Source organism: Primulina eburnea, chromosome 2, assembly GCF_022965805.1.
Source record: "Primulina eburnea isolate SZY01 chromosome 2, ASM2296580v1, whole genome shotgun sequence".
NCBI lineage: Eukaryota > Viridiplantae > Streptophyta > Magnoliopsida > Lamiales > Gesneriaceae > Primulina > Primulina eburnea.
The window spans coordinates 1,752,257-1,777,254 of record NC_133102.1 but is presented as its reverse complement, the minus strand read 5'-3'; the positions used below and the strand labels follow the sequence as shown (position 1 = coordinate 1,777,254).

The 24,998-nt window shown below is 35.5% G+C and overlaps 5 protein-coding genes across 7 annotated transcripts; 2 read left to right on the top strand and 3 right to left on the bottom strand.

Moving 5' to 3' along the window:
• Window positions 1–471: 471 nt before the first annotated feature.
• LOC140817722 (origin of replication complex subunit 3-like) lies at window positions 472–9,510 on the bottom strand. The gene is made up of 11 exons (XM_073177468.1): window positions 9,234–9,510; window positions 8,947–9,158; window positions 8,621–8,837; window positions 8,432–8,547; window positions 6,989–7,624; window positions 6,702–6,792; window positions 6,291–6,362; window positions 5,900–5,969; window positions 5,661–5,730; window positions 5,422–5,491; window positions 472–698 (listed from the first exon to the last, which is right to left on the bottom strand). The coding sequence occupies exons 5-8, from the start codon at window positions 7,108–7,110 to the stop codon at window positions 5,952–5,954; spliced, it is 303 nt and encodes a 100-aa protein (XP_073033569.1). The 5' UTR covers window positions 7,111–7,624; window positions 8,432–8,547; window positions 8,621–8,837; window positions 8,947–9,158; window positions 9,234–9,510; the 3' UTR covers window positions 472–698; window positions 5,422–5,491; window positions 5,661–5,730; window positions 5,900–5,951.
• Window positions 9,511–11,902: 2,392 nt separating this feature from the next.
• Window positions 11,903–12,997, bottom strand: LOC140817711 (large ribosomal subunit protein uL11). Of its 2 annotated transcripts, none has more exons than XM_073177447.1 (2): window positions 12,388–12,997; window positions 11,903–12,181 (listed from the first exon to the last, which is right to left on the bottom strand). In XM_073177447.1, the coding sequence occupies exon 1, from the start codon at window positions 12,931–12,933 to the stop codon at window positions 12,433–12,435; it is 501 nt and encodes a 166-aa protein (XP_073033548.1). In that variant the 5' UTR covers window positions 12,934–12,997; the 3' UTR covers window positions 11,903–12,181; window positions 12,388–12,432. The 2 variants fall into 2 exon arrangements, with proteins under 2 accessions (XP_073033548.1, XP_073033557.1); XM_073177456.1 differs by having other exon boundaries at window positions 11,903–12,128.
• A 1,291-nt stretch (window positions 12,998–14,288) lies between these two features.
• Window positions 14,289–14,762, top strand: LOC140823981 (protein S40-4-like). The gene has a single exon (XM_073185586.1). It carries the CDS (start codon window positions 14,289–14,291, stop codon window positions 14,760–14,762), a length of 474 nt encoding a protein of 157 aa, XP_073041687.1.
• A 2,097-nt stretch (window positions 14,763–16,859) lies between these two features.
• LOC140824456 (uncharacterized) lies at window positions 16,860–18,365 on the top strand. The gene is made up of 4 exons (XM_073186043.1): window positions 16,860–17,105; window positions 17,532–17,643; window positions 17,899–17,970; window positions 18,033–18,365. Exons 1-4 carry the CDS (start codon window positions 16,978–16,980, stop codon window positions 18,111–18,113), a joined length of 393 nt encoding a protein of 130 aa, XP_073042144.1. The 5' UTR covers window positions 16,860–16,977; the 3' UTR covers window positions 18,114–18,365.
• Window positions 18,366–21,011: 2,646 nt separating this feature from the next.
• LOC140817700 (auxin response factor 18-like) lies at window positions 21,012–24,659 on the bottom strand. 2 transcript variants are annotated; one of them, XM_073177425.1, is made up of 4 exons: window positions 24,074–24,659; window positions 22,809–23,997; window positions 21,459–22,315; window positions 21,012–21,360 (listed from the first exon to the last, which is right to left on the bottom strand). In XM_073177425.1, exons 2-4 carry the CDS (start codon window positions 23,901–23,903, stop codon window positions 21,282–21,284), a joined length of 2,031 nt encoding a protein of 676 aa, XP_073033526.1. In that variant the 5' UTR covers window positions 23,904–23,997; window positions 24,074–24,659; the 3' UTR covers window positions 21,012–21,281. The 2 variants fall into 2 exon arrangements, with proteins under 2 accessions (XP_073033526.1, XP_073033535.1); XM_073177434.1 differs by having other exon boundaries at window positions 22,809–23,961.
• Window positions 24,660–24,998: the final 339 nt, after the last annotated feature.

The following is a 24,998-nucleotide window of genomic DNA, read 5'->3' as shown; positions in this document are numbered from 1 at the left end:
CAATTTTTGTAATGGAATATGTAAAGATTTTCGTCATCACCGAAGCATTTTTTAACAATCACACATCGATTGTCCGAAATGCTAATGATTTATAAATGATGATTGATGTATTGTATTGGAACCTCCAAGCTTTGGCTTACTCATTCCATGATAGACTCGATTTAGGTATCTCTTTGGACTGGGACTCAACAAATGACAAGTAGATATCCCTTATTAATTTTTTTTTTCAAAAAAAAAACAAATTTTGTATTATTTTTCTTTATTAAATAGAAAAAACTGAACGTTATATTATTTGTATCATAAAATTAAACACGTTTCATGATTTTGCTCTCTGATGGAGTCAATGAAGAGCAGGGCGATTAATGGCATAAAACTTAAAGTTCAATCAAATGCCAAAATCCTGCTGAATATTGAGATGATTACACATTAATTTATTAATGGGTTTGAGTCCAACAAGGCCACAGTAAAAATCAAAATGGAGATAACATGAACAGAGCTTGTCATCACTCACTAAGATCTGTGGTCCAGGGAAGAGGTTTCCAAGGTATATAATTGGTCTAGGACTGATACAGGTCAAAGAATACAATACAGTGCAAGGCAGCAAAGAGAAAATACATGGTTGCTTCATTCAAATCCCGCTTTGAATGTTTGTCCTCCAATGCTACCAGAGATTGCAACTCCTTTACTTTTTTATGAATCTGGACATTGTTTTTCAAGTATTCAAATCAGCTAGATATTGACTTCATAATATGGAAAAAATGATCCAACATTGATTTTGAATAGATACTGGAACATTATCAGCATCGCATCGTAAGCGAAAATATAGCAATTTGCTAAATACACGTTGCAGTTATATCTACAAGGTTCTAAACATCAAAATTATAATATGGATGAGAAAAACTGATGCAATTATCAACCATATCAGAAACACCAGTGTTAAACATTTTAAACTGCAAATATGTCAATTTTCATGTATTTCTAAATTTTATTGGTAAATACTTTTTAATGTACTGTAACTTTAAAATGTCTTTTCTGGGATATTTTGATGGTGCTTGAACAATGGAAAGGTTTGTACTGCATATGGGAGTTTTTGACCTTTTGCAAGAACAGTTTTTGTCCAAATTTCAGGGAAAAAAATGGACTAAATTGTGTCTGCCATGTTCCCGAACTACTTGCAAACTTTTATATCTTGTCGAATTATCATTTATCTTCTCTTATTCCTCGATTGGTGCATCAAAACCACTTTATTTGGTTCACACTGATGTTTGGGTTCCCTAAAAAATTACTAGTTTGACTTGTTAAAATAGTGGTTATTTTCATTAAAGATCACACTCAACTTTGCGTTAATTTTTAGATGATTGAAAAATCTGAAGTTGAATTTTTTTTCAAAAAGAACAATAATGTTTTCTATGCATGCCCAAAGAATTAATGAAGGGATGCTAATCTAACAGCATGTTATCTGATTAACAGGGTACCAACACATGTTTTGAAACATATAACACATCTGAAGAGTAAAAAAAAATGTTTCTCCTGAAAATAGAATCATTTCTGATTTGCCATTTAAGTTACTTGTCTGTCTCAGCACTGTTTTTGTCCATATATCAAGTCACTCGTGCTCTAAGCTGATCCTAGGGCCAAAACATGTATTTTTATTGGCTATGCTCCTAATAAAAAAGGAACCGGTGTTTGCAAACAAAAAATAGTTGTGATCCCAGGAAAGTGAATAAACAGTACAACGGGAATAGGTTAATGTTCCTTTGAGGGGTCTTGGAGGAAGAGACGTTGACATGAATCTCATTCTAGAAGCGCTTACAAGAAAGTTAATACAAACATATGTATCTACATGTGTGTGTCTATATATTTGTGTAAGCGAATACATATATACACATACAAACAAATATATCTATAGATATATGTACTTATACATGCATGTACTAATGTATAAATCTGTTGATACACGTAGTTATCTTCCCGTCTTGTGGTTTCCAATGAGTGATATCAAAAAAATAAGATGAAAAGAGGAGAACTGAGGAAGACATGAAATGACTTGTGGGGAAGGTGAAAATTAATCTTTCCCTATGGAAGTCCCCAAATAAATAAAACCAAATGACAAATTTCCACAATATAAAAGTGCATAAGGCCAGAGACGGATTGATATAAGGGCTGTACTGGGCTGTAGCCCACCCCATTTTCAAAAATTTAGCGACGGTTTTTCAAACCGTCGCTAATATTTGCGACGGTTTGTACAACCGTCGCCGATGGGGATCGGCGACTGTTTTAATTATACCGTCGCTACTAGCGACGGTTTATTCAAATGTGAATAAAAACAGTCGCTATTAGCGACGGTTTTTCAAAAAACAGTCGCTAATGGCGACGGTTGTTCCAAAAACCGTCGTACATCCGTCCAATCAAGTCCGGACCATTTATAAGGATGAGACCAAATACATTTTATTCTTGTTTAAGATTATAACTTGAACTATTTGAAAATGGAACATCAATCTGCTGCAAAGAATGGAAAAACATTGATATCTTCTTTCTTTAAGAAGAGAGATCGTCAAGCTAGTGAAGATACTTCAATTCCTACGGTCCTTACAATGCAACATCAATCCAGTGAAAGTCTTCTATTTCCCAATATCCAAATTCCTTCATGTTCCTCTCCTAGAGACGATCATCAGTCTTCGTCTACTTTTATTGAACGAGATCCGGGAAAAAGAAAACAGATATGTGAATATCATGTTAATGTACGAGATGAGATAAGACGTTCATATCTAAATATGGGGCCTTATCAACCAGATATGTTGGAGTAACCAGGTACGAAATTTGGAAGCCAGAATCGTCGTTTTCAGAAAAAATGGTTTCAGAAATTTTATTGGTTGGAGTATTCGCCTTCAACAAATAAGGCATATTGTTTCTATTGCTTTCTTTTCCTGAATGATGTTAATTCATCTAATATCTCGGCATTGGTCAATGAAGGATTTGACAATTGGAAAAGGGTAAACCAAGGAAAAACATGTGCTTTTCTTTCCCATATTGGTTCTGCAGCTTCTTCACCTCATACTATGTGTGAGAGAAGGGATGAAAATTTGATGAGGCCCTCACAGCATATTGATAAAGTGATGCATGCACAATCTAAAGAGGAAAAAGAGAAAAATCGTCTGCGTTTGAGCACCTCAATTGTAGCTGTTCGTTGGCTAGCACTTCAAGGTTGTGCTTTTAGAGGTAACGATGAATCTCTATGTTCATCTAATCGTGGAAATTTTCTTGAATTGGTGAAGGCTTTTGCAAAAATGAATATAGAAATTGATGAAGTTGTGCTTGAGAATGCTCCAAAAAATGCCCAATATATCGCTCCAGAAATTCAGAAAGAGATTTTACATATTATGGCCAATAGAGTACGAAAGATGGTTCGTGAAGAAGTTGGAGATAAATACTTTTGTATTCTTGTTGATGAAGCCCGAGATATATCTAAACGAGAGCAAATGGCCATTATATTGAGGTTTGTGAACAATCATGGGATTTTGACAGAAAGATTTTTTGCCATCAAAAGTGTTAGTGACACTACCTCAATGAATTTGAAAAATGAGATATCAAATGTTCTTGTTCATCATGATCTCCATGTTAAGAAAATCAGAGGCCAAGGATATGATGGTGCTAGCAATATGCGTGGAGCCTGGAATGGACTTCAAGCATTATTTTTCAAAGATTGTCCCTATGCATACTATGTCCACTGTTTTGCACATCGTTTACAACTGACATTGGTTTCTGCAGCTAAGGATGTTAGTGTTATTTGGGAATTCTTTTCTCATTTGGACAATATTGTTAATATTGTCACTTCTTCTACTAAGCGCATTGCTGAATTACATACTGCACAAAGAAATGAAATTGAGTATATGTTGTCAATTGGAGAACGTGATTCTGGAAGTGGTGCAAACCAGATTGGTAATTTGCAACGAGCAGGAGCTACTCGTTGGAGTTCTCACTATGATTCGGTAAAAAGCTTGATAGGTATGTACACTGCAACTTGCAAAGTTTTTGAAGTTCTCAGTGATCATTCTCCAAATGGAAGAGCTAAGGCTGAAGTTCGGGGGATTTACAGAAACATGGCAAGCTTTGAATTTGTGTTTATTTTGCACTTAATGCATAAAATTATGAGAACAACAGATACTCTTTGTCAAATTCTTCAAAAAAAATCTCAAGACATTTTGACTGCTATCACATTTGTCACTACTACAAAAACTTGCCTTCAAGAATTTAGAGAATGTGGGTGGAATGAATTTCTTCAGGAAGTTAAAGTTTTTTGCTCAAGAAATGAAATTGATGTGCCTGATCTTGATTGTCTATATAAGATTGGACGTTCCTGTCGGCAAACTACAATAGAACATCATTACCACTTTGATGTTTTTAATGCAGCAATAGATTTCATTTTGATGGAGTTAAATACTCGGTTCAATGAGTCATCGGTGGAACTTCTTTCTCTTAGTACAGCTTTAGATCCTAAAAATTCATTTGACTCATTTAACAGTGATGATATTTGCAAGCTTGCGAAGAAGTTTTATCCTGGAGATTTCACAGATCAAGAAATTGTTACTTTGGAGTATGAATTGATACATTATAAACTTGATGTGATGCAGAATTTAAAGGTTTCTACACTTGTTGAGTTGTGTCAGCAATTGACCGAGAGTGGACGGTCAAGTGTTTATGTTATGTTGACTAGATTGATTCATCTTGTTTTGACATTACCTGTGTCTACTGCCACTACTGAGCGAGCTTTTTCAGCAATGAAGCATGTGAAGACGGCACTTCGCAATAAAATGGAGGATGACTTTCTTGCCGATTGTTTGACACTCTATATTGAACGAGATTTAGCTAAACATATTGATGTAAATTCTATTATTGATGAATTTTATGTTTTAAAATCTCGTAGGGCACAACTTTGTTGAACGATATAATGTATTTTTTTTAATAATATATAACTTATCATATTGAGTTCAAGCCCCCCTCAACTTTTATTCCTGGATCCGTCCCTGCATAAGGCAAAATGTTTTTTGCGAACTTTTTGACATATGTATAGGGTTATAATATGCATTGATCTTAATATTTTTCAAATTCAGGAGGAACATGTTCTTTGATTTCACTACGCCCGGTTCAATCTACATGTGTCCAAAGAGAGTTAATGCACCTAGTACCCATAACTCTCATATTTTTTGGGAAGGAAATATGGTGTTGATGCATCTGCGAATCAACCAGGCATTTGTGGGAACGACTTTGATGTTAGATAGAGTTTGTTATATTTTTGTCAAGAGGTACATCCTCTCATATTTTTCATTTGGTTTTTATATACTGTAGAGATCAATGCTTAACCTTGTCGCAATGCATCTTTTTTCAAAAAGAAAACGACCGAATTTATATTTGACAACCCACCTCAGTTATGCCTCTGGTAAGTATTTCCCAACTCTTGAGCAACTTGGCTATCTCAGCAGCTGAAAGATCCCTGGACACATTTAACGCTCAATCTTTCAGAGTTTTTATACACAAATCTTAGTTATCCAATAAATATTTTTCATTTTGGTTTTTGTATACTGTAGAGATCAATGCTTAACCTTGTCGCAATGCATCTTTTTTCAAAAAGAAAACGACCGAATTTATATTTGACAACCCACCTCAGTTATGCCTCTGGTAAGTATTTCCCAACTCTTGAGCAACTTGGCTATCTCAGCAGCTGAAAGATCCCTGGACACATTTAACGCTCAATCTTTCAGAGTTTTTATACACAAATCTTAGTTATCCAATAAATATTTTTCATTTTGGTTTTTGTATACTGTAGAGATCAATGCTTAACCTTGTCGCAATGCATCTTTTTTCAAAAAGAAAACGACCGAATTTATATTTGAAAACCCACCTCAGTTATGCCTCTGGTAAGTATTTCCCAACTCTTGAGCAACTTGGCCATCTCAGCAGCTGAAAGATCCCTGGACACATTTAACGCTCAATCTTTCAGAGTTTTTATACACAAATCTTAATTATCCAATAAATAACTAATAAATCTCCTCACACCAGTAACAAGGGCATTTTCTTGAACTCCTACTTTACCCATGTTCAAGGACAATCAATCAGTTATAGGACAACTATTTGAACACAAAACATGAAAAGCTACCTAACTATCTGAATTATGCGATGAACACAAGTACACAACCTCCTTTTTGCAAGCAGGAAAGCAAATGCTCATTATGAGATGACTCGCGATTATTTTTTGTCAATCGAAATTGGTCAGAAGCCTTGCTGCTGTGTACCTCACGTTCAAGTATCTCACAGTACAGATCTAACAGGGCGATTTTCTGACACTTTCCAACTTCATACAAGCACTGCAAAAATGTTCATCCATCAAATCACAAAACTCTCTGTTGTTTAGTTTAATTAATAGTTTTTACGTATAAACTGTGAAAAAGGAGAACACATGGATAGATGTTTCGCATGGTAGAAAATCAGAAAAGACATACCATGCTGTACACCACATAATAATCATGCAAAGAGCCTAAACGAACGAGAATGAAATTTAAAATATGAAATAGTTTCACCAGCAAAAAATGTTAGTTACTTTATAAAACTGTAACAACTTATCCGCGAACATAGTAATTTTATACCCAATAAATCTATATTATCAAGGTCTATGAAACTCTGAACTGGATTGCTTTGGATCTTACCAAGACCATAGAGTTCCATAGATTACAAAATTCTTTTATTTTGGACCAACCAAAGACCCAGATGTCATTGCTAGAGCTAGACTGACAAAATCTTTAGAAAAAGAGTAATTTAGTCTCAGAAATTAAACAAGAATGTATTATCTTTATTATTTTAAAAATACTGGTGGTGGCATAATTATACCTCTTTAGTTAAGGAAGATGTGTGGATTCAAATTCACGTTAAAAGACACCCCCACCCCCAAATTATATTCAAAAAATTATAAGCCCAAACAATTTTTTTCCAAAACCTCTGGATGGACGGAAGATCCAAAGCTTGCTGGACCACAGTTTCTTGGGACAAAATACTTCCACAGTTCCACCTCCAAAGCCATGCAATGGGTTCAAATGCAATTCTAAACAGAGTAAACATCTTTTGGTCACAGAAATAGGAAGCAAATATAGGATACAAATCACATGACAATGCACATCATTTAGGAGTATTTTCACAATAAAGTATATAAGTTTATAATCACATTGAACTATCATTACCAGGAGAAACCACATGGCAGAAAGAAGGGAAGTCAGAAAACAAATTTGATAGAAATATATCTTGTCTCGGTGTCCTCATCAGCTATTTTGTAAATAAGCTTAGATGTTCTGCGTAAATTTTCTGGACATAGAATCTGGAAACACACGACACAGCAGACAAATTTAGTGAAACTGACATGTTAAACATAAAACAGTCACCATAAAAACATATATAAAGATGCAACAAAACTGACTATATTTCTATTGTATTAACCTTCAGAGCTCTAACAAATAAGTTCAGTGTTCCATCATGGTGTAAGAAGCAGCTTCTCAGGAAACTCATCACTTGCTTCCCAACGCTGAAACTGCTGGAATATTTCAGAAGAACTGCCTCTATAATTGCATCCATCCTTTCACTGTTCATAACATAATAAACTGATCTTAAGGGCGACCATAAATCTCAGAAGATGCACAATAGTATGTAACAAGAATGATAATACAAAATATATACAATTTCAACAATGAGATGCAACCTATCTTAAAGGCCGAAAAAAATGAAAAAGACACATGATAAAAGGATATTGACCTCACCGAGTTTAACCTAAAGACATCAAGGTTATATTCAAAATCTTTGACGTCAGCAACCTAATAACTTCTTCAATTTGCCATGCCAAGGCACTCAATAAATTATTTTCCATGCTATATAATGCAAGATGGTGTCTACAGGGAACAACAATGAGCAATCAGCTACTTGTTGTGCAGCTATAATGATCCTTCATATCTTCCATTTTTAAGCAAGAGTATATCTTACATTTTTCTTTAAACAATTTGTGCTTGTTTCAAAATTTATTATTACATAATCTCAGATGAAGAGCAATAAAGGGATATGAAGTAAACAGTAGTGGACGACGTGCCAATGAAAACATAAGCATCTGGATTATGGAATGAAAGGCAGTGAAATTGGATTCACGTTTACCATAAATATCAAGATATTTCTCATCAGTACAAGGTTTACGAAAAAACCACAATTTTTTTGGCTGGATTGTTTGAAATAGCAGTTCAATTGACTTCAAATTATATATGAAAAAAGGCATAGACAGCTTAAGAGTAAATTATCTGATCGCAGAAGTGAATGTATCATTTATGAATAAGATAACATTGCTAGGCAAAGTTATGACAACCATGATAAATTGTCTCAATAAAGTTTTGAGACAACCACCAACCCCATTCTTGGCTGAGAAATCCAATGATGCGAGGTTAGCAACATGACATCCACGGGTCCTCAAATGTACATCAAAATCAACAAATGTAATTATATCATCAATGAATTCCATGTTTTCTGCAAAACCCACCGATAATATCACCAGTTTTCAGTTAATACAACAATATTAAAAAGGGAAAAGGAAATTTACAGGGAGGAAGGTACTTGCTCGTGAAGACCAGGGCAGTAAATAGTTTCTTGGGTGCAACAGCAGAATCCAAGGACAAACTATTCAAAACTGGGTAGTGAATAATTTTCTGAATAGTGCTAATGGGATCAAACCAGCAACCGCAAATTGCATCGAAGGACTTACGAACCCACTCATCAATCTTTTCATATACACGGGCATTTATATTTCTCAAAACTTCCTGGATTCAATGTTCACGTTTTTAGATCGAAAAGCCAATACCAAACAGAGTGTGCAGATTTACCAAAGAAAATCAATAGAAGCATTGAAGAAAGACCAAATAAAATCACCGTGATGGAGGACTCAATCTTCAACCAAAGAAATAGAAAATCCTTTAATCGCACGTTATCATCATATCCCTCGCGAGACATCTTTCTCATCGGCATCGGAAGTTTTGGAGGATAAATCGATTCTTCTACGGATTTTTACAGTTGATTTGCCGCACGTGAAAACAAAGAATGGCTGTGGCATTCGTATCAATGTTTTTGAATTCATTTATATCCTTCAGAAAAAATGGTGATTAAACAAAGGCAGAGGCAAAAACTCGTAGTTTTTATGTATGCTGTGGGAAAAGTACCTGTAGATTATTATCCGCGGAGGAAATAGGCGATGTGACCAAAGGATCGCCCGCCGGCGACATTTCGGACAGATTTTCCGAGACAGAGGCCGCTACCAACCATCTCTTGCAGCCAACCCTTGGGCTTGTTTCTTGTTTTGGCGGGAAACATACGGAGAGAGTATGCAGAGATTGTCGACAACATTCTTAACGCATTCCTTTTAAATTCCTAACTACCAACGGTACATTATATTCTCTCTCATTCGACATTACTTATACTGCATTTTAGTATATAGTATCATTATTATTATTATTATTATTATTATTATACTGCATTTTAGTATATAATATCATGGTAAAAACTTGTGTGAGACGGTCTCACGGATCGTATTTATGAGACGGATCTCTTATTTAGGTCACCCATGAAAAAATATTACTTTTTATACTAAGAGTATTACTTTTTACTATGAATATGAGTAAGATTGACCCGTCTCACAGATTATGATCCGTGAGACGACCCGTCTCGCAGATTATGATCCGTGAGACGACTTTACAAGAGACTTACTCTAATATTATTATTATTATTATTATTATTATATTATAATGTATAGTACAAATCTCCCTGGTCTTGCTCGTATGTGGAGCACACAAGTCGAAGTTATTGCGTAATTTATCTATAAAAAAAATACCATTGACCATCGAGGCTATTATTAGAATTATTAATAAAAGCATTGGCAATTGATGAATAATGAAATGAATAGAAAAGGAAAAGGGATGCTTGAATTGCGACGGTCGATATTATTGGGTAAAAGTAAAAAAAAAACAACACAAATCTTCCCAGTAACATACTCTAATTTTTGTTTGGTGGAAAAAAAAATCATATACAATAGAGGGTTCAAGCGGCCGGATCCGGTTGTTGGATGACAGAACAATTTTCATCATCGGAATCTTCTTCTGTAATGGTCTCCAGGGTGGGGGAATTGGAGGGCTTTAGAGGAACAATGTAAAGGGCTGGTGCCACCTCAATCCAACAACTCAATGATCCAAACACGACCTGAGGCGACCTAGTCGTCATCGTCTATTGAGAATAAGAAAGAAGATTAGATAAAGAGGTAAGGGAGGAATTGATTGTGTGCATAAGAAGAGAAGAGCGGGAGCTGGGGTTGAGAAAGTTGGGTGAATTCAACTTATTTTATAGGAGGAGAATGCAGTGGAAAGAACACGGAAAGTGGTGAGTTGAACGTGGAAAATGTGAAAAATTGTTGCTTGTTTTTTTGGGAGATTTGGACCCGCCACCAGCCATCCGCGCAATTTTTGTATATATATATATATATATATATATATATATATATATATATATATATATATATATACTTGTATTTTTGGCTCATGTTGTTTGTTGCTTTGTGCAGCAACATGCATTAATAATGGCAAAAAGCTTTGGTGTGGAGTCGATCCACATTTAAAAATGGTTTCCTTGCATTTTTTGGAACCGCTCGACTCCACGGTCCAACCTCACCTACAAGGTTTTTTTTTCACGAAACACTAAATTTTAATTGATTTAACAATAATTTACTACCATGCATTTTAAAGAAGGCTTTTACAACATTTTGTAAGTGGTCTAAAAACATGGATCAAAGAAACCCAAAAATACATTTGACATTTTCACCATTTTGCAAGTGCAGAAATTGGAGCATTTCCTTTCCAACCCATAAACTCCATTTTTCATTCTCTATCTTCGAGTATGTTTGGTATGAGTGATAAGCAAAGGATATATTGTTAAACTCATGTTTGTCTCATTTTTTATTGGTTCAATTAATCAAGAAAGTCATGATAAAAAAAAACTTATTCGGGTGAAAAGACATTTCATTGTTTTGGGAGGATTGAGAATCCAATTATATATCCTTACCTTAGTTTTGTCATCAATCCAATTAATTATCCTATCATACAAACCAAACATAGCTTAAGATATCTATTTAAAAAAAATTCCGATCCATAACTTCTAATTATTACAAAATACTCCATTTTTCAAATTTTTTTCCATTTTCAAGCATTATATATATATATATATATATATTTAGATAATATATTGTTAAACCGATCTTTATTCCATAAATGTTTGAAATAAATTATATAAAAATATTAAATAATTATGTACTGTATCATCAAACATAACGCAATTAAACTTGTACTTGACTCGATTTTATACAGTTATTTTTATTTGGTGTTTATTATAAATAGTAAAAATTACAATTAATTAATAAAAAATAAAACACTTTTAAAAAATAGTACTAAAATTAATTCAAAAATTTTAAAAATATAATGAACCAAAAAATAAATACAAAAGTACAAAAAGGCCATAGCATAATTTCCGAGGATGACATTTTCGTAATTTATGTCGTCCTCCAAAACAGAGAATGAAAATGGAGGTGGAGGTGGAGATGGAGGGAGCATGTTCCCTCCTCTCCTCTATTTTGGAATAATCCTCTTAAGACCAAGATCCAGCAAGAGAGAACCATCGGCGGTACAAAGGTGTGTGGAGGAGAGCACAAGCAAAAGTACTTGCTCATTCTGGTAACGAAATATTGCAAAACCCGAACCATGAAAATGGTTGATTCGTGTATAGCATAGCATAGTAAAGATATATAAACAACGTTGTTGGTACAAAAACAGTAACATGCATCTGAATATAAGAAAATGAATACCATTCATTTGACAATTGATCGATTTCATACACCAAGTAGTAAGAAAACTTGGAACCCATAAAAATTGGCTACGATATACAGGTATGTAACAGAAATTTATTTTAAAAAAGCAATGAAAAAGGATACAATGATTATTGATTTCAGAACCATAACGAGTGCAAAAAAGAAATTTGCAATCCAACAAAGTCAACCAATTCAATCATTCCAGTAGCTGCAAAAAGCACAGTTGCAGTAAGATTTCTCAATTCAACGCAGCAAATCAATCTACACATACAAACCATTCGAAAGCTTAAACCCTGGCAACAACTAATCAAAGCTGAACAATAGATAATGAGAACCATTAATCCATTATCGAGAATAAAGGCAAGTTCCATTTAATTTAAGCAGCTTTAGACGAGCTAACAATCGTTTAACACATACTAAATTGAAAAGGGAAAAAAATAAATGATACAAAATCAAGAGTAACGAACCCCGTATAGGTTCGGCAGCTTCGAATGACAAAATCTCCCCGCACCTCAATCCAGTGGAATCTCGACATCCCCATCGGAAATCTCCTGCTGAAGATCCTTAGGATCCTTTCCATCCACCGTACATCCAACGGAAACACATGTCCCCAGTATCTCCTTTACTGTGCCACTCAAATCCTTAGCCATGGAGCGTGACCTCATTACTTTGGCAATCTCGATGACGTCATCGAGAGAGATGTTGCCGTTGTGCTTGATGTTCTTCGTCTTCTTGCGATCGCGTTCCGGTTCCTTGAGCGCCTTGATGACGAGTGCGGCGGCGGATGGGACGACGGTAACCTTTGCCTGTCGATTCTGGACAGTGAGCTTAACGGTGACGCGAAGGCCCTTCCAGTCTTTGGCAGTTTCCTTCGCGATATCCTCACCGATCTTCTTGGGAGAGAGACCGAGGGGACCGATCTTAGGTGCGAGGGAGCTGGCCGCCCCGACCTCACCGCCGGTAACCCGGACAAACACGTCCACTACCTGGCTCGGGTCGAACTTCGGCGGCATTTTGGGGGATCCCGTAAATCAGAGTTCGAGTACGGGTCCCCTAGGGTTTTGTGGGGAAGAGAGAAAATGAGCCAATTTATAGCTTGGGCCTGTTTTGTATTGTTGGTGTAGTGGGTTGGGCTTTAGCTTTTATACCGGAAAACGAGTCTCTTCAATGTCTTGCTAATTTATGTTTAGTCAGCACAAATATTCTCGTTAAATCGTCTTGACGTATTAATTTTATAAAATAGGTCTTTTACTCCATTAGACATATGAAAAATATGATTTTCTATGCTAATCGTATTAATATCTATTTTATATAGGGATTGAATCGATTTGTCTCAGGACTATTTTCTAACAATTAGGGGTGGACGTTGAGTTGAATACCAAATATTCGGTTTTTGCACGTCGTGTACCTAGAAATTTGGGTAATTCTTTTTACTATCCGAATTAGATCCGGGAAAAAATACCAGAAAAAAGTCAAGTAGTCCAAATTTCAGGCTTTTTCTAGCTAAAAAAAGTTGCATTTTTTTCTTTCATTTTTTTAAAGCAAACAAAGTTCAATGTTTTGTCATGCCTACCTACTGCCATCATGAACCACTTTAAATAATAATCTATCATTAATCCATTTTCGGGAAATTGAAATTATTTTGTCATATTGTCATTCAATTTATGCAAATTCATATTTATATATAATATTTGCTCAATATTATTTTACTATCCACAAAGTATAATTATAAAGAAATTAAATTTAAATTTCACAATCTTGAATTCATCCCTTAATTGATTAATTTTCGTATTAGATCTTAAAAACAATTAGGACCCATACGTCGGGTACTCAAACCCGATTATACACACCCAACTAACATACTATTGGGTTCGGGTGTAAAATATGAGTGGGTTCAGGTACCCGAACCCGACATTTTCAAAAATTGCTCATTTTCAAAAATTACTCGATCCAATTGGGTTGGGTCGGGCACCCAGAACAACAATATTCAACTACCGTTTCATTTTTTCAGATAGTTTTATCAACAAGTAATTTAATTAATTGATACCTATAATAATTTCAAGAATAAGTCTCCGGTAACTAATGAGAGAATTTCATCGATTTATATCCGTAAAACAGGTCGAAATGTTTCATATTTATAATAAAAATAATATTTTAAATATAAAAATTAATACTTTTATTAAGTTGGGTAAAAAAAATACAAAAATGATCACAAAATCATGTAATAAATTTACGTGTAATGTCAATCATAACTACCGAGAAATTTTGATAGAATGACAAATAAACCCATGCTCCGCTCATACTATATAAAGCGGTTCTGTCGTGTGTCACACATTTAAACTTCTCCATTCAATCATTTTCCTCCCCAATGGCAGCTGAGAGGAGCCACCGCTATCTTGGCAGCGGCGTCGACCAGCTCAACCCTGCATCGGGCGGAGATCAATTCGAATTCGACGAAGCTGACATCTGGAAAGTCGGAGAAATCATTCTACCCGAAGGCGGCAAAACTGTACTTTCAAGCTCGCGTACACTTCGAATACCGGCGAGGAGGCGTGTTGATGTGGATCGGTTGCCCGTAGGATCGAAATCTCTGCCAGTAAATATCCCGAACTGGTTCAAAATCGTCCATAGCGAGTGTATAACCCGCGCCAGTGATCGGGGAGGAGATCGCGAAGGCGACGAGGAAGGCGGAAACGATCACAAAATACCTCCACACGAGTATTTGGCAAGGACAAGAGTCGCTTCCATGTCCGTGCAGGAAGGGGTGGGCAGGACGTTGAAAGGGAGGGATTTGAGTAACTTGCGAAATGCGGTTCTGAAGAAAACCGGCATTGAAGACTAAGGTGAGTGGTGGTGAACAAATGATTGAATCTTGGGCTAACCTTCATTTCAAGATTTTAATTTAATATATAAACAGTTTCATCAACTTGTTTTGTATAATTCCATACCATTGTAAAATGAGATTGATTACGTTTCTTGTTATGGCTATAGCATATAGAAGTCAACTTCAGATTGGTAGATTGGTTTTTTTAAAAAAGAAATAGAAAATCGTTTTGAGGATAAAATAATGGTAAAAATAATTATCTTATTGCACTCTTGGATCGCTCATTTGTCCATTTAGAAACTTTAAATTTAAATTTTCATGAATAAAAATTAAACCTAAAATACACAAAACTCAAAAAAAAATATTTTATTCGATATACCGAAAAAATTTCGGTATACGTTCGGTATACCCACATTTTTTCGTTATACCGACAAAATTTTCGGTGTCTATACGGTATCCAGTATCAACTTTTTTTACATCGAAAATTCGGTATACCGACCGAATGTGCGGACGGTATACCGAATTTCCGATATCGATATCGGTATGAAAAAATTTCATACCGATATTTACGGTACGGTATATGGTATCGTAGTTCGACATCTATCCAGGTCACAGGGGAGGTGCTAAGGCACCTCTAGAGTGCCGCCTGTTATTCACATGAGGTGCTTAAGCGCCTTTTCTATGTCCTGTAATTTTTTAGGGTCGTGAGAGAGGCGCCTAGATGTTTGACTGGTGTTGATTATCAAAAATTATGAATTTTAGTGGATTTTTGTCACCAAAATGTGTCTCTTTTATCATATTCTCGACATTTGTGACTAAAATATCAATAAATATGAATAAACTAACTTAATGAGAGATAACATAACACTAAATTTGAGAGGAAAACAAATAAAAATTATTTGTTATTCGTTTTTAATTTTTTCAGTAATAATGATAAATTCTAACCTAAAAAGATATAAAATCTTGAAATTTGATTTTTTAAGTTACGACGCTTCGAATTTATGAAGTTATGCTTACCCAATTTTGTTTGGAGGAGCTTTTGACTACTGAGATTGAACTTATTTTTTAGAACAACATATATTTTTACTAAAATAAGAAACGAGGAAATTATGGTTTCAATTATTTCAGGAATAAAAAGTAAAAATGAATGAGAAAATCAAAATCGGTTCTGATTCAACTAGCTTAGCAATGCGGAAATAGAACTGAAATTTGGAAAGTATGATTTTGATGGCGTTTTTTAAAGTAAAATCAGTGAGAATGGCGAAGGTGATTCTTAAGTTAGGAAACGAAAATGAAAGGATAATATAAAATATATCAACACTTGTTTTTATTGCTCAAGAATTCTATCCTTGTAAATTCCACAAACCAACAAATTTGTCAATGGAGTGCAAGACTAACCAAAATGATTAATTAGTCATTAATGATATTAATTATTCTTCTCGCACTCGTATTTCATCTGTATTTTTTGGTTCATTCAATTAAATGTTGTAATAAGAACATATTTTAATAAATTTATTATTCACTTATAACTATCATTTTCCATATTTATTTTTCCTAATTAGATTTATAATGAAATATAACATAGATTATTTATGCATGCTCATTTTTGTATGCATTGATTGCAAATAATTATAGATCATTAGATGTAATATGAGAGTATATTCTGGGGTATTTTATTTTTTAACCGCGGTCAACTATTTTTTTTTAAGAAAATGACCTCCTCAAGTATGTTTCAAATACACTTGAGGACGATATTTTTCTTAAAAAAAGTTGACCGAGGTTATCTACCCAATTTCTTCGAATATTATAATATAATATATGATAACTTATGCTAGGTATATCAGAGCAATTTTTACTTATTTATATTCTTTTGAATAGATGTTAAAATATTTCGTGAAAAGTTTACAATTATTAATTTTAGAACTTATCCGTGAGATAGATTAACTAGATTAAAATTTTTTTATAACTCGAATGGAATCGAATATCAGTTTACAAAATTGAATGATAACATAATTTCATAAAAAAAAATATGAAATTATTGAGTGAAAATCCATACGTACGTATGACGCTTATAAATTTCGAAATTTGGTCCGACTCTCAAAAAAAAAAATAGTATAAAAGAAGAGAGCTCCATCCCTCCCAAGCGTGCCAGTGCCACTGCACAAGAATCGGAGTTTGGTTTGGGCCAGATTGTTGTGGAAAAAATAATAGTGGAAAAAAAAGGTTTGAGCAAATGGGGAGAGCGCAGAGGAGACAAATTTTAAAAACTTTAGGGTTCGTAATGCTTTTGGGAATTGCCGTTTACTTCATGCTTTGGACTGTCGATTATCGTAACTCCTCTCGTGATACTGAATTACTGAGGTATGTGATATTCCTAGTTTTCGAGTTAATTATCACTTTTATTTCATATCAATTTGCTATTTTGATTGTCGATTTGATCGACTGATTGATTAATTTATAGAATTGATGCAAATATTTCATGCGGGAAATCGATATACCTGTTTGGACAATCGAGCACAATGAACAGAGTTGTATTGATTATTAATCTAAGTAGAAGATCAAAGTTTGTTTACCTGAAAAAATGGGACACTTAATTCAGCTCACAGTTGTTTTTGTTTTTGTTTTTTTTCCCGGAATGGGTCAGTAGGAATAAAGTTCTTTTTTCTTTTGAGGCATTTTTTATATACAAACTGTGAAATAATAATGGTGGTATGGTATTGATTGGTAAGACATGATTTCTAGTATCAAAAGTGTTTCCTTATAAGAGTACCCATTTAATTTTGTTAGGAGACAATTTGATCTTGCTAACAGAGAAGCGATGGATGAATCTGCAGAGTGGAGACGGAGATATGATGCTGAGGTAGAGAAGGCTGGTAGGTGCTCCAAGAAGCTGAATGAAGTAAGTGCCCTTGTTATTGTTCCTGTCTCAGAGTAAATGTTAGTTTCGAAGTTGGAGTTGCTCTAGGAGACTGTTGCTTGTATTTTTGACATATTTGAGTTAACAGTAAGATTTATTTGTGAAAATGGCGATAGCAACACCTTCCCTTCTGTTGCCATGTTTAGGATGGCTGATAATTTGTTCACACTATGTTATTCGATTGACCTTTGAGTTTTATCTTCACGACACATTAATTCTATGTTTGTGTTTGTAAAGCTTCAAAGGTCTAATGGAGAATCGGGTGAAGTATCCAGAACTCTGAAGGAGAAAATGGAGTTTCTGCAAAAGGTATGTTACATAAAAATATCATCGTGACATTTACTTTTTAGCTAATTGCTTTGCGTTATTAGGAAAACATGGATTTACTTGAACGGGTCGAGTTAATGAAACAAGAGCTTGAAGCTGAGAAGTTGAGATGTAGCGTGCAATAGATGATGATGTTTGTTGCATGGTGGACATATTAGTAGCAGCTGATTTCGGATATGGATCACAACAGACATGGCATGAAACCTCAGACGATACACTATGTTTAGTGGTGAATTCCGAGGAGAGGCCCTCCAACTAAAAAACTTTCGTTCTTTGATCTTTCTTTGAATGGATTGAGAATTGGATTTAGTCTCCGACTTGTGAATTGTATACTTGCCGACCAGAATTCTGGGTTATGGACTTTTCAACGGATGTGTGTAATTATGCCCCAAACATCTCACCTTCGTCTTTTTGAAATTTTACCCATAAACGTTGGATCCCAGTTTTAAAATTCTACACAAGCTCAGAAACAAATCAAATGTATCTATTGAGGAAAAAAAACCTAATGTAATCCACATGCAATTTAAGAGAGAGATATTCATCTTCCAAAGTCAACACAGGCACATATGGCCGTCCTCCAATTTGTTTTCCCCATCCGAGTCTTAGACAAGTAGTTCCACCTATATACCTCCCCTCAAGGAACAAGAGCAGTGTGGACTCCTTTTGGATGTTATAGTCTGCAAGTGTCCTGCAATCCTCAAGTTGTTTACCAGCAAAGATCAATCTCTGCTGGTCTGGAGGAATACCTTGTCTTGAATTTTTGCCTTGACATTGTCGATTGTCTCTGAGCTTTCCACCTCAAGAGTGATTGTCTTCCCAGTGAGGGTCTTAACAAAAGATCTGCGTTCCACTGAGGGCCTTACTTCACCAAATAAGCAGTTTAGGGGGAGACTCGTCGTGAGATCGTCTCACAAGAGGCCTACTCATATCTTAACCCGTCCAATGATGACCCGTGTGCAATTAAATAAGATCAAACGATATTCAAAATAATCCTACCTTCACCGGACTTATGTAATGAACTTTCAGGATACTGCCTTAATTTGATTAATGTGGTGTGTACATGAATTTGCGAAACTTAGATTCATTCAAACGATGACAAAAATTACAAGATGTTCTTTAAAATTCGGATATCCGAAACTGATAATATAAAAAATTCTGGCATCGAATTTTAAAAAAAATTTGAACGAGAGTGACTTTTTTCCACAACCCTTGGAGCGCAATGGAACCATGGTAAACAAGAATTAATCGTTGGTACGTTTTGTTGGCAGAATGGTCCAATTTTTAGAGAGAGAATTTCAAATATTTAATCTTGTATTCAATACAAGCTAACTTATCCATTGACATTTGTCTATAAATAATTGCAAACTTTTTTTAAACAAAAGTTTTTTTTTTCCGACATGAACGAGGGCTGTAAACCGATCACTGTAACCTGATCGTAATTTTAAAAAATATTATATTGAATAAAAATAACTCAAATTATTTTGCTTGAAATACTTGGGAAAGACAATCACTTAATCGACTTCATTTGTTTTTTTTTCCCTAAACAGTAAATATTAACTAAAACTGTCAACCGACTGTAAATTTCAGTTGGAGCACCATGGATAAGTCGCTGTCGTGATTAATACATTTGCTGCTTGTTATGCTATCGGTCCCTTACCATCTGTCTTTGTCTCCAAATCTCTGTCTCTTCGGTCCCATTACTCTACAGACATTTTATATTAAAAATACTTCATTCTTATGTTCTTATTCAAGAAGTTAAGTTGTTCGCGTAAGCATCTCAATTACAAAAAAAATGAGCACTACGTCAATAATTCTTTTTTAGGCGCAAACATACGAAGAAAAGACAGGAGTATTTCATCCGATGTAACATAAAATCTCCCGATTACAAACACTAAAAACAATCGGTAACGTTGTCCTTGCTAGCTCCACCAAATATATTATCTTGTAATTATGATTTTTGCCGTTTATGGTAGTTTTTGTATTGTTTTTAGTAAGCAGATAAGCGGGACCATTACTTTTCTAACTTTGATGAACATCAACCAACAATTTATTAAATTGCTTTTCACCCAAATCTACTTACCTTGGTGAAACAATGGCATCTACTATGGGTCAAAAATAGAAATCACATTCAGGAAATGGCTTTCTCTGTTTAGTATGTTAACTGAGTGACATTTATTTTCGGGAATCTCTAAGGGTGTGTTTGGTTGAGTTGATTAGATAAGGATAGATTAATAGTCAAATATTTATCGTTAAAATTTTAAGATGTTTTAATAATCATTTTGACCCGATTTAAGATCCAATTTTATTAATCAAATAGTTATCTATAAAATTAGATCTTAAACCGGGTCAAAATGATTATTAAAACAACTTAAAATTTTAACGATAAATATTTGACTATTAATCCATCCTTATCTAATCCACTCAACCAAACACACCCTAAATGTACGATTTTCTTTTTTAGTCTTATAATTATTAAACTTGGTTGATTGAAAATCTGAGGATGTAGGGGGTTGAAACGGAGAAAGTTAAGGAAGATGGAAACCGGAAGTTTTATCAACACATCACTGTGTTTAATTTTAATATACAATACAGATTTTTAAATCGCAAAGAATTTTATCAGTGTTATCATCAAGTAGGCGTCCGAATTGGTGAAATAGACAAGGTATTGCAAAATGATCAAGAGTTCGATACGGTTTATTAAGTTAGCTTGATTTGTAAGGATAATTTAGTTTGAAGAATAAATGATGAAATTTGAAAAAGAAGAGATGATAATACTACAGCCTAGCCTCATGCACGTGTACTTGGTCCCACCTCCTCCTAAAACGTCTTGGGCTTCATCTTTGTCATCAGGCCGAAGGATCCTCTTCTTTAGTTTAATAAATAAGTAATTCTTGTACATGCTACAACAAAATCAACAGCTTGCTTTATCTCTCACAGAAATGAATTTAATATTTCCTTTTTATTTGACAAAAGGGGGCTATCGCAATCAACCTAAGTTTTCTCCAAAATGGCGAGGCAAAGTGTGAAGAAGTGGCCTATTTTACATTCGACTCTCGAAACCGTTGCCTAAAATTTAAAACCATACAAAAATGCAGGAAACTTGGAACTTAGTTTTTTACAAGAAAACAACTAAAGAGGAATCCTCCCAACAGATATTATATGACATAGCTCGAAAGGTCGATTTGTCACTTGGGTCGAGTCCCCCATGATCCAGGAATGACTCTTCTTGAGTTGTTGTTAAGAGGTAAGCTTGAAGTTATTCATAGTTAGACTGGGAGTTTCCATTTGTATGGTCACGAGTCCACACTCCTGCGTTCTGGCAATGTGAATTTCGTTAAAATCCTCAACCTTTTAGCGGCCATCTTGAAGTTACTGCAACATTGACAAAGCAAAGTACCAAATACATGATTTGAAGTAGAAATGACAAGAGAAAGCACATGAATTCAACTAATATTTATGAGATGACCGACCTAAATGGTTCTTCACTGAGTTGCTTGACTGCACCTTTGGCGTCCCAATACAGGACGTCATTCAGTGGATCTGAAATTTGGACCCCAAACATATCTTCCAGATTTCTATAAAGTTCGTCATATGAACTGACCAAAGAAAGGTCCATGGTGCGACCCATATCCTCAGATTCAAAGAAAACACCGGTTTCAAGATTCAGACCATCACATGAAGTGTGTTCCAGTGCATCATTCTGATTCGAACCAGATCCATCTGAACCATTTCCTGTTTTATCAGCAGGGCTAGTAGAACCGTTACCCGCATGGATTGAAGAAACAGTGTCGCTACCACAGCTAGTACACATTTGCTTCTCTGTTAGTATTGGTTGACCAAAAAGCACAAAAGGGGTTGCCTTCAAAACATCAGATAGCTTTGAACACTGAGTCGAATTTCCCATGGTCAGTGAGCAAGAAATGTTCTCAATATTGCCAGGCTTGGTGGCTATGTAGGGAATCGGGGTTCCGGTAGGTACAACAGCTTGATTGAAGCCGACTGGAAACAAACCTGGTTCCAGTTTACTGAGATGAAAATCTGATGATAATCCATATCGAGCATGCCTGGCTCCCTGCATGCCAGCAGGAGTGTTGTCTTCACGACAAACAAAGGGGATGCTGGACCCAAGTAGGAGATTGTTGCCTGAAAGAAATGGGAACGTAAGTTGGGAGTCAAGTGGGAGATCTGATTCATGAGGTAGTCTTAATTTCTTTTGCGGAGGTGAAAAAGGCGAGATATGAATGCCCGGCATGTTTGATACTAACTCTACAAGCCATGGGCTGACACGTTTCACATTTTGGAGTAGGTCAGGTTCATCCCAAGTCACCTGCATCGATTCGGCGTAATTAAGTCGCGTGAATCATAGTTGATTTATCATAAGGTCCTCAACAATTATAAGAGTTTTTTCATCCAAACTTTAATGCACACTACAATTAGGGGCAAGTTTTTTGATCCGACTATTCCCACAGTTCAAGGTACGAAATGAAAATGAATAAGAATATTTGCAATCAAAGTATGATGCATATATGCCCAAGATTTGATCAGCACGAAATACAGGGAATAGGACAGCAGGCATTTTTCACTGATGCAAACCATGGCAATTGGTGCTCGTGCAGAAGGTGCAGCATAAATACACTATTACTTATGTTCATTGTAGTTTTGAGTCTATTACAATAAGGTGGTAACTGTATCATGTAATGTACGAATATATGTTGATAAATATATCATAAAGAAAATGAAAGATCAAGGTGAAATCATGATCACGCAGATAGGGATCATGTAACAAGTTAAAACACAACATTCAACAGAAAATATATTACCTGCAGAAGCCTCCAAGGAGAATCAGGCCAGCGAATTGGGTCAGCAACCTGGACTGACAATATGGTTCCCATAAACCAACTTATACGCGATGAATCTTCTGTTTCAAATGCCATCTTGAACCTGATACCCGAGCTCCAACGTATTTGCAATGCGGCCTTTACAAGAGAAGCTTTAACACAGAACTCGGGCGTGCTAGCTCGAGGGTAGTAAATAACCTCAAAGGGTTGTCCACTGGCGGCAAGAGTGGCAGCTTCAATTACCGTTTCTACCTTCACTCGTTCTCTACCGATCAAACTTCCATTCCCAACCCCATTACCAATTCTTGCCAACTTATTCTCATCATCCCTCAAGAAAGTCGAAAACCCTCCATAAGGCATGGTAGAATTCCCCCCAGCTGGATTCCATCCTGATGGAATCTCAATTCCCCTCTTTGCACGCCTAATCCCAACGCAAAGATCGCCGTTTCCGGCCCTCAGAAACACTACGGAATCGCCAGCCACCAACTTCTTATGGTTCACAAAACTAGTCCACCCCGTGGTCAAGAGATGTCGCCTAGGTGCCCCTCTGTAAACATGCCTGAATTTCCAAGTTTCACCATGAACATCCTTGGCAAGAATTGTCTGAACCGGAAGATCCGCTGTGCAATCCAGCCTAGGAAAAATTATCTCTGCGCAATACCTAGGAACCGAAAAGCCCCCACCGTTGTTGGCATCAGATTGTGTTAATGTCTTGACAAACGAAGTGGATTTTTCTTGATTCTCAGGCCCATTAATCCCTAAAACCCCTTTATCATCAAAATCAACATCATCGCTAATCGGAACCAGACGAATTTTCGAAAAAACCTCATCTGTTTCGAGATCTGCCATGAATTTGATTGCAGAAATTGTACACGGTACGTAAGCAGGAAGCCTAGGAAAATTCCTGTAATCGACATTTCCAGAAGCCTGCTCAGCATGTCCCTGAGGAAAGTAAAACACTTTCGAGTTAACCGGCAGCATTTGCACCATGCTACCGGCACAAGCATGCCATAACTGAGAGTCCAAACATTTTTCAGTTTCTTTCACCATTTCCTTCGATTCTATAAAGGTAATCATTGCAGTTTTAGCAATAACTATCGCAAAATCTAACCCAAACTTTAGGTCACGGGAAGCCCTTCAACAATTTAAAAGGCGTCATACAGTGATGGCACTGCCACAAAAGAAAACGCAGAACATTTAGAAATCAAGAAAACTAAATTAAACCCAGAGAATTTCCAGTTTCTTACCTCTCTTATCTTCAGTAGGCAAGCAAACCCATCTGCAGAGACATCTAAACAAACTCAAATATTAATATTACTGAAAAAGAGGGAAAAAATTTAGAAATTGAATCTCAGAAAATCGCAGTCTCATCAATTTCGCCATCCAACATCTCATTTTTCACCCAAAACGGTTCACATCAGCACAAGAAACCCAAGAATACCCGAGAAAATTTGAGTCACTTTTGGTAGACAAAACAATCAACACATAAAGATCGAAACAAAAGCAAAATCAAACGATCCTGAAAGAATCAAAAAAATCTGATTAAAGACGCAAAGATCCCAGTGAAATAGGAACAGATGAAAACCCCTTTGGCTTTTCTTTACTTCAACTCTCTGTTTCTCCCACATTTACACTCGACTCCATTCACACAAATAAACCGATCTCTCTCCGACTCTCTCTTATATATACAATATATACATACATGTATGTGTATGTGTATGTATATCCGTTAAGTCTTAACACGTACACAAAGCGTCTTTCAAGCAAGTCCTTTTCTTTTTCCATTCACCTCACGAGTAAAATAATTGTTTCTTCTCTAGGGGAAAAAAATTGATTTTTTCGCAGAACTATTATATAATATAAATTCCCCACATTTTTTCTTCGGATCTGAAGAACCTTCCGATGTATATAATAAACCAATTTATGACTCAGATTTTATTGATTTTAATGTAAGGCAAAAACTTGTGTGAGACGATCTCACGGGTCGTATTTGTGAGACGGATCTCTTATTTGGATCACCCATGAAAAAGTATTATTTTTTATGCTAAGAGTATTACTTTTTATTGTGAATATGAGAAGGGTTGACCCGTCTCACGGATTATGACCCGTGAGACGGTCTCACATGAGACTCACTCTTAATGTAAAACTTTTTATTTTAATAATATTTTATGA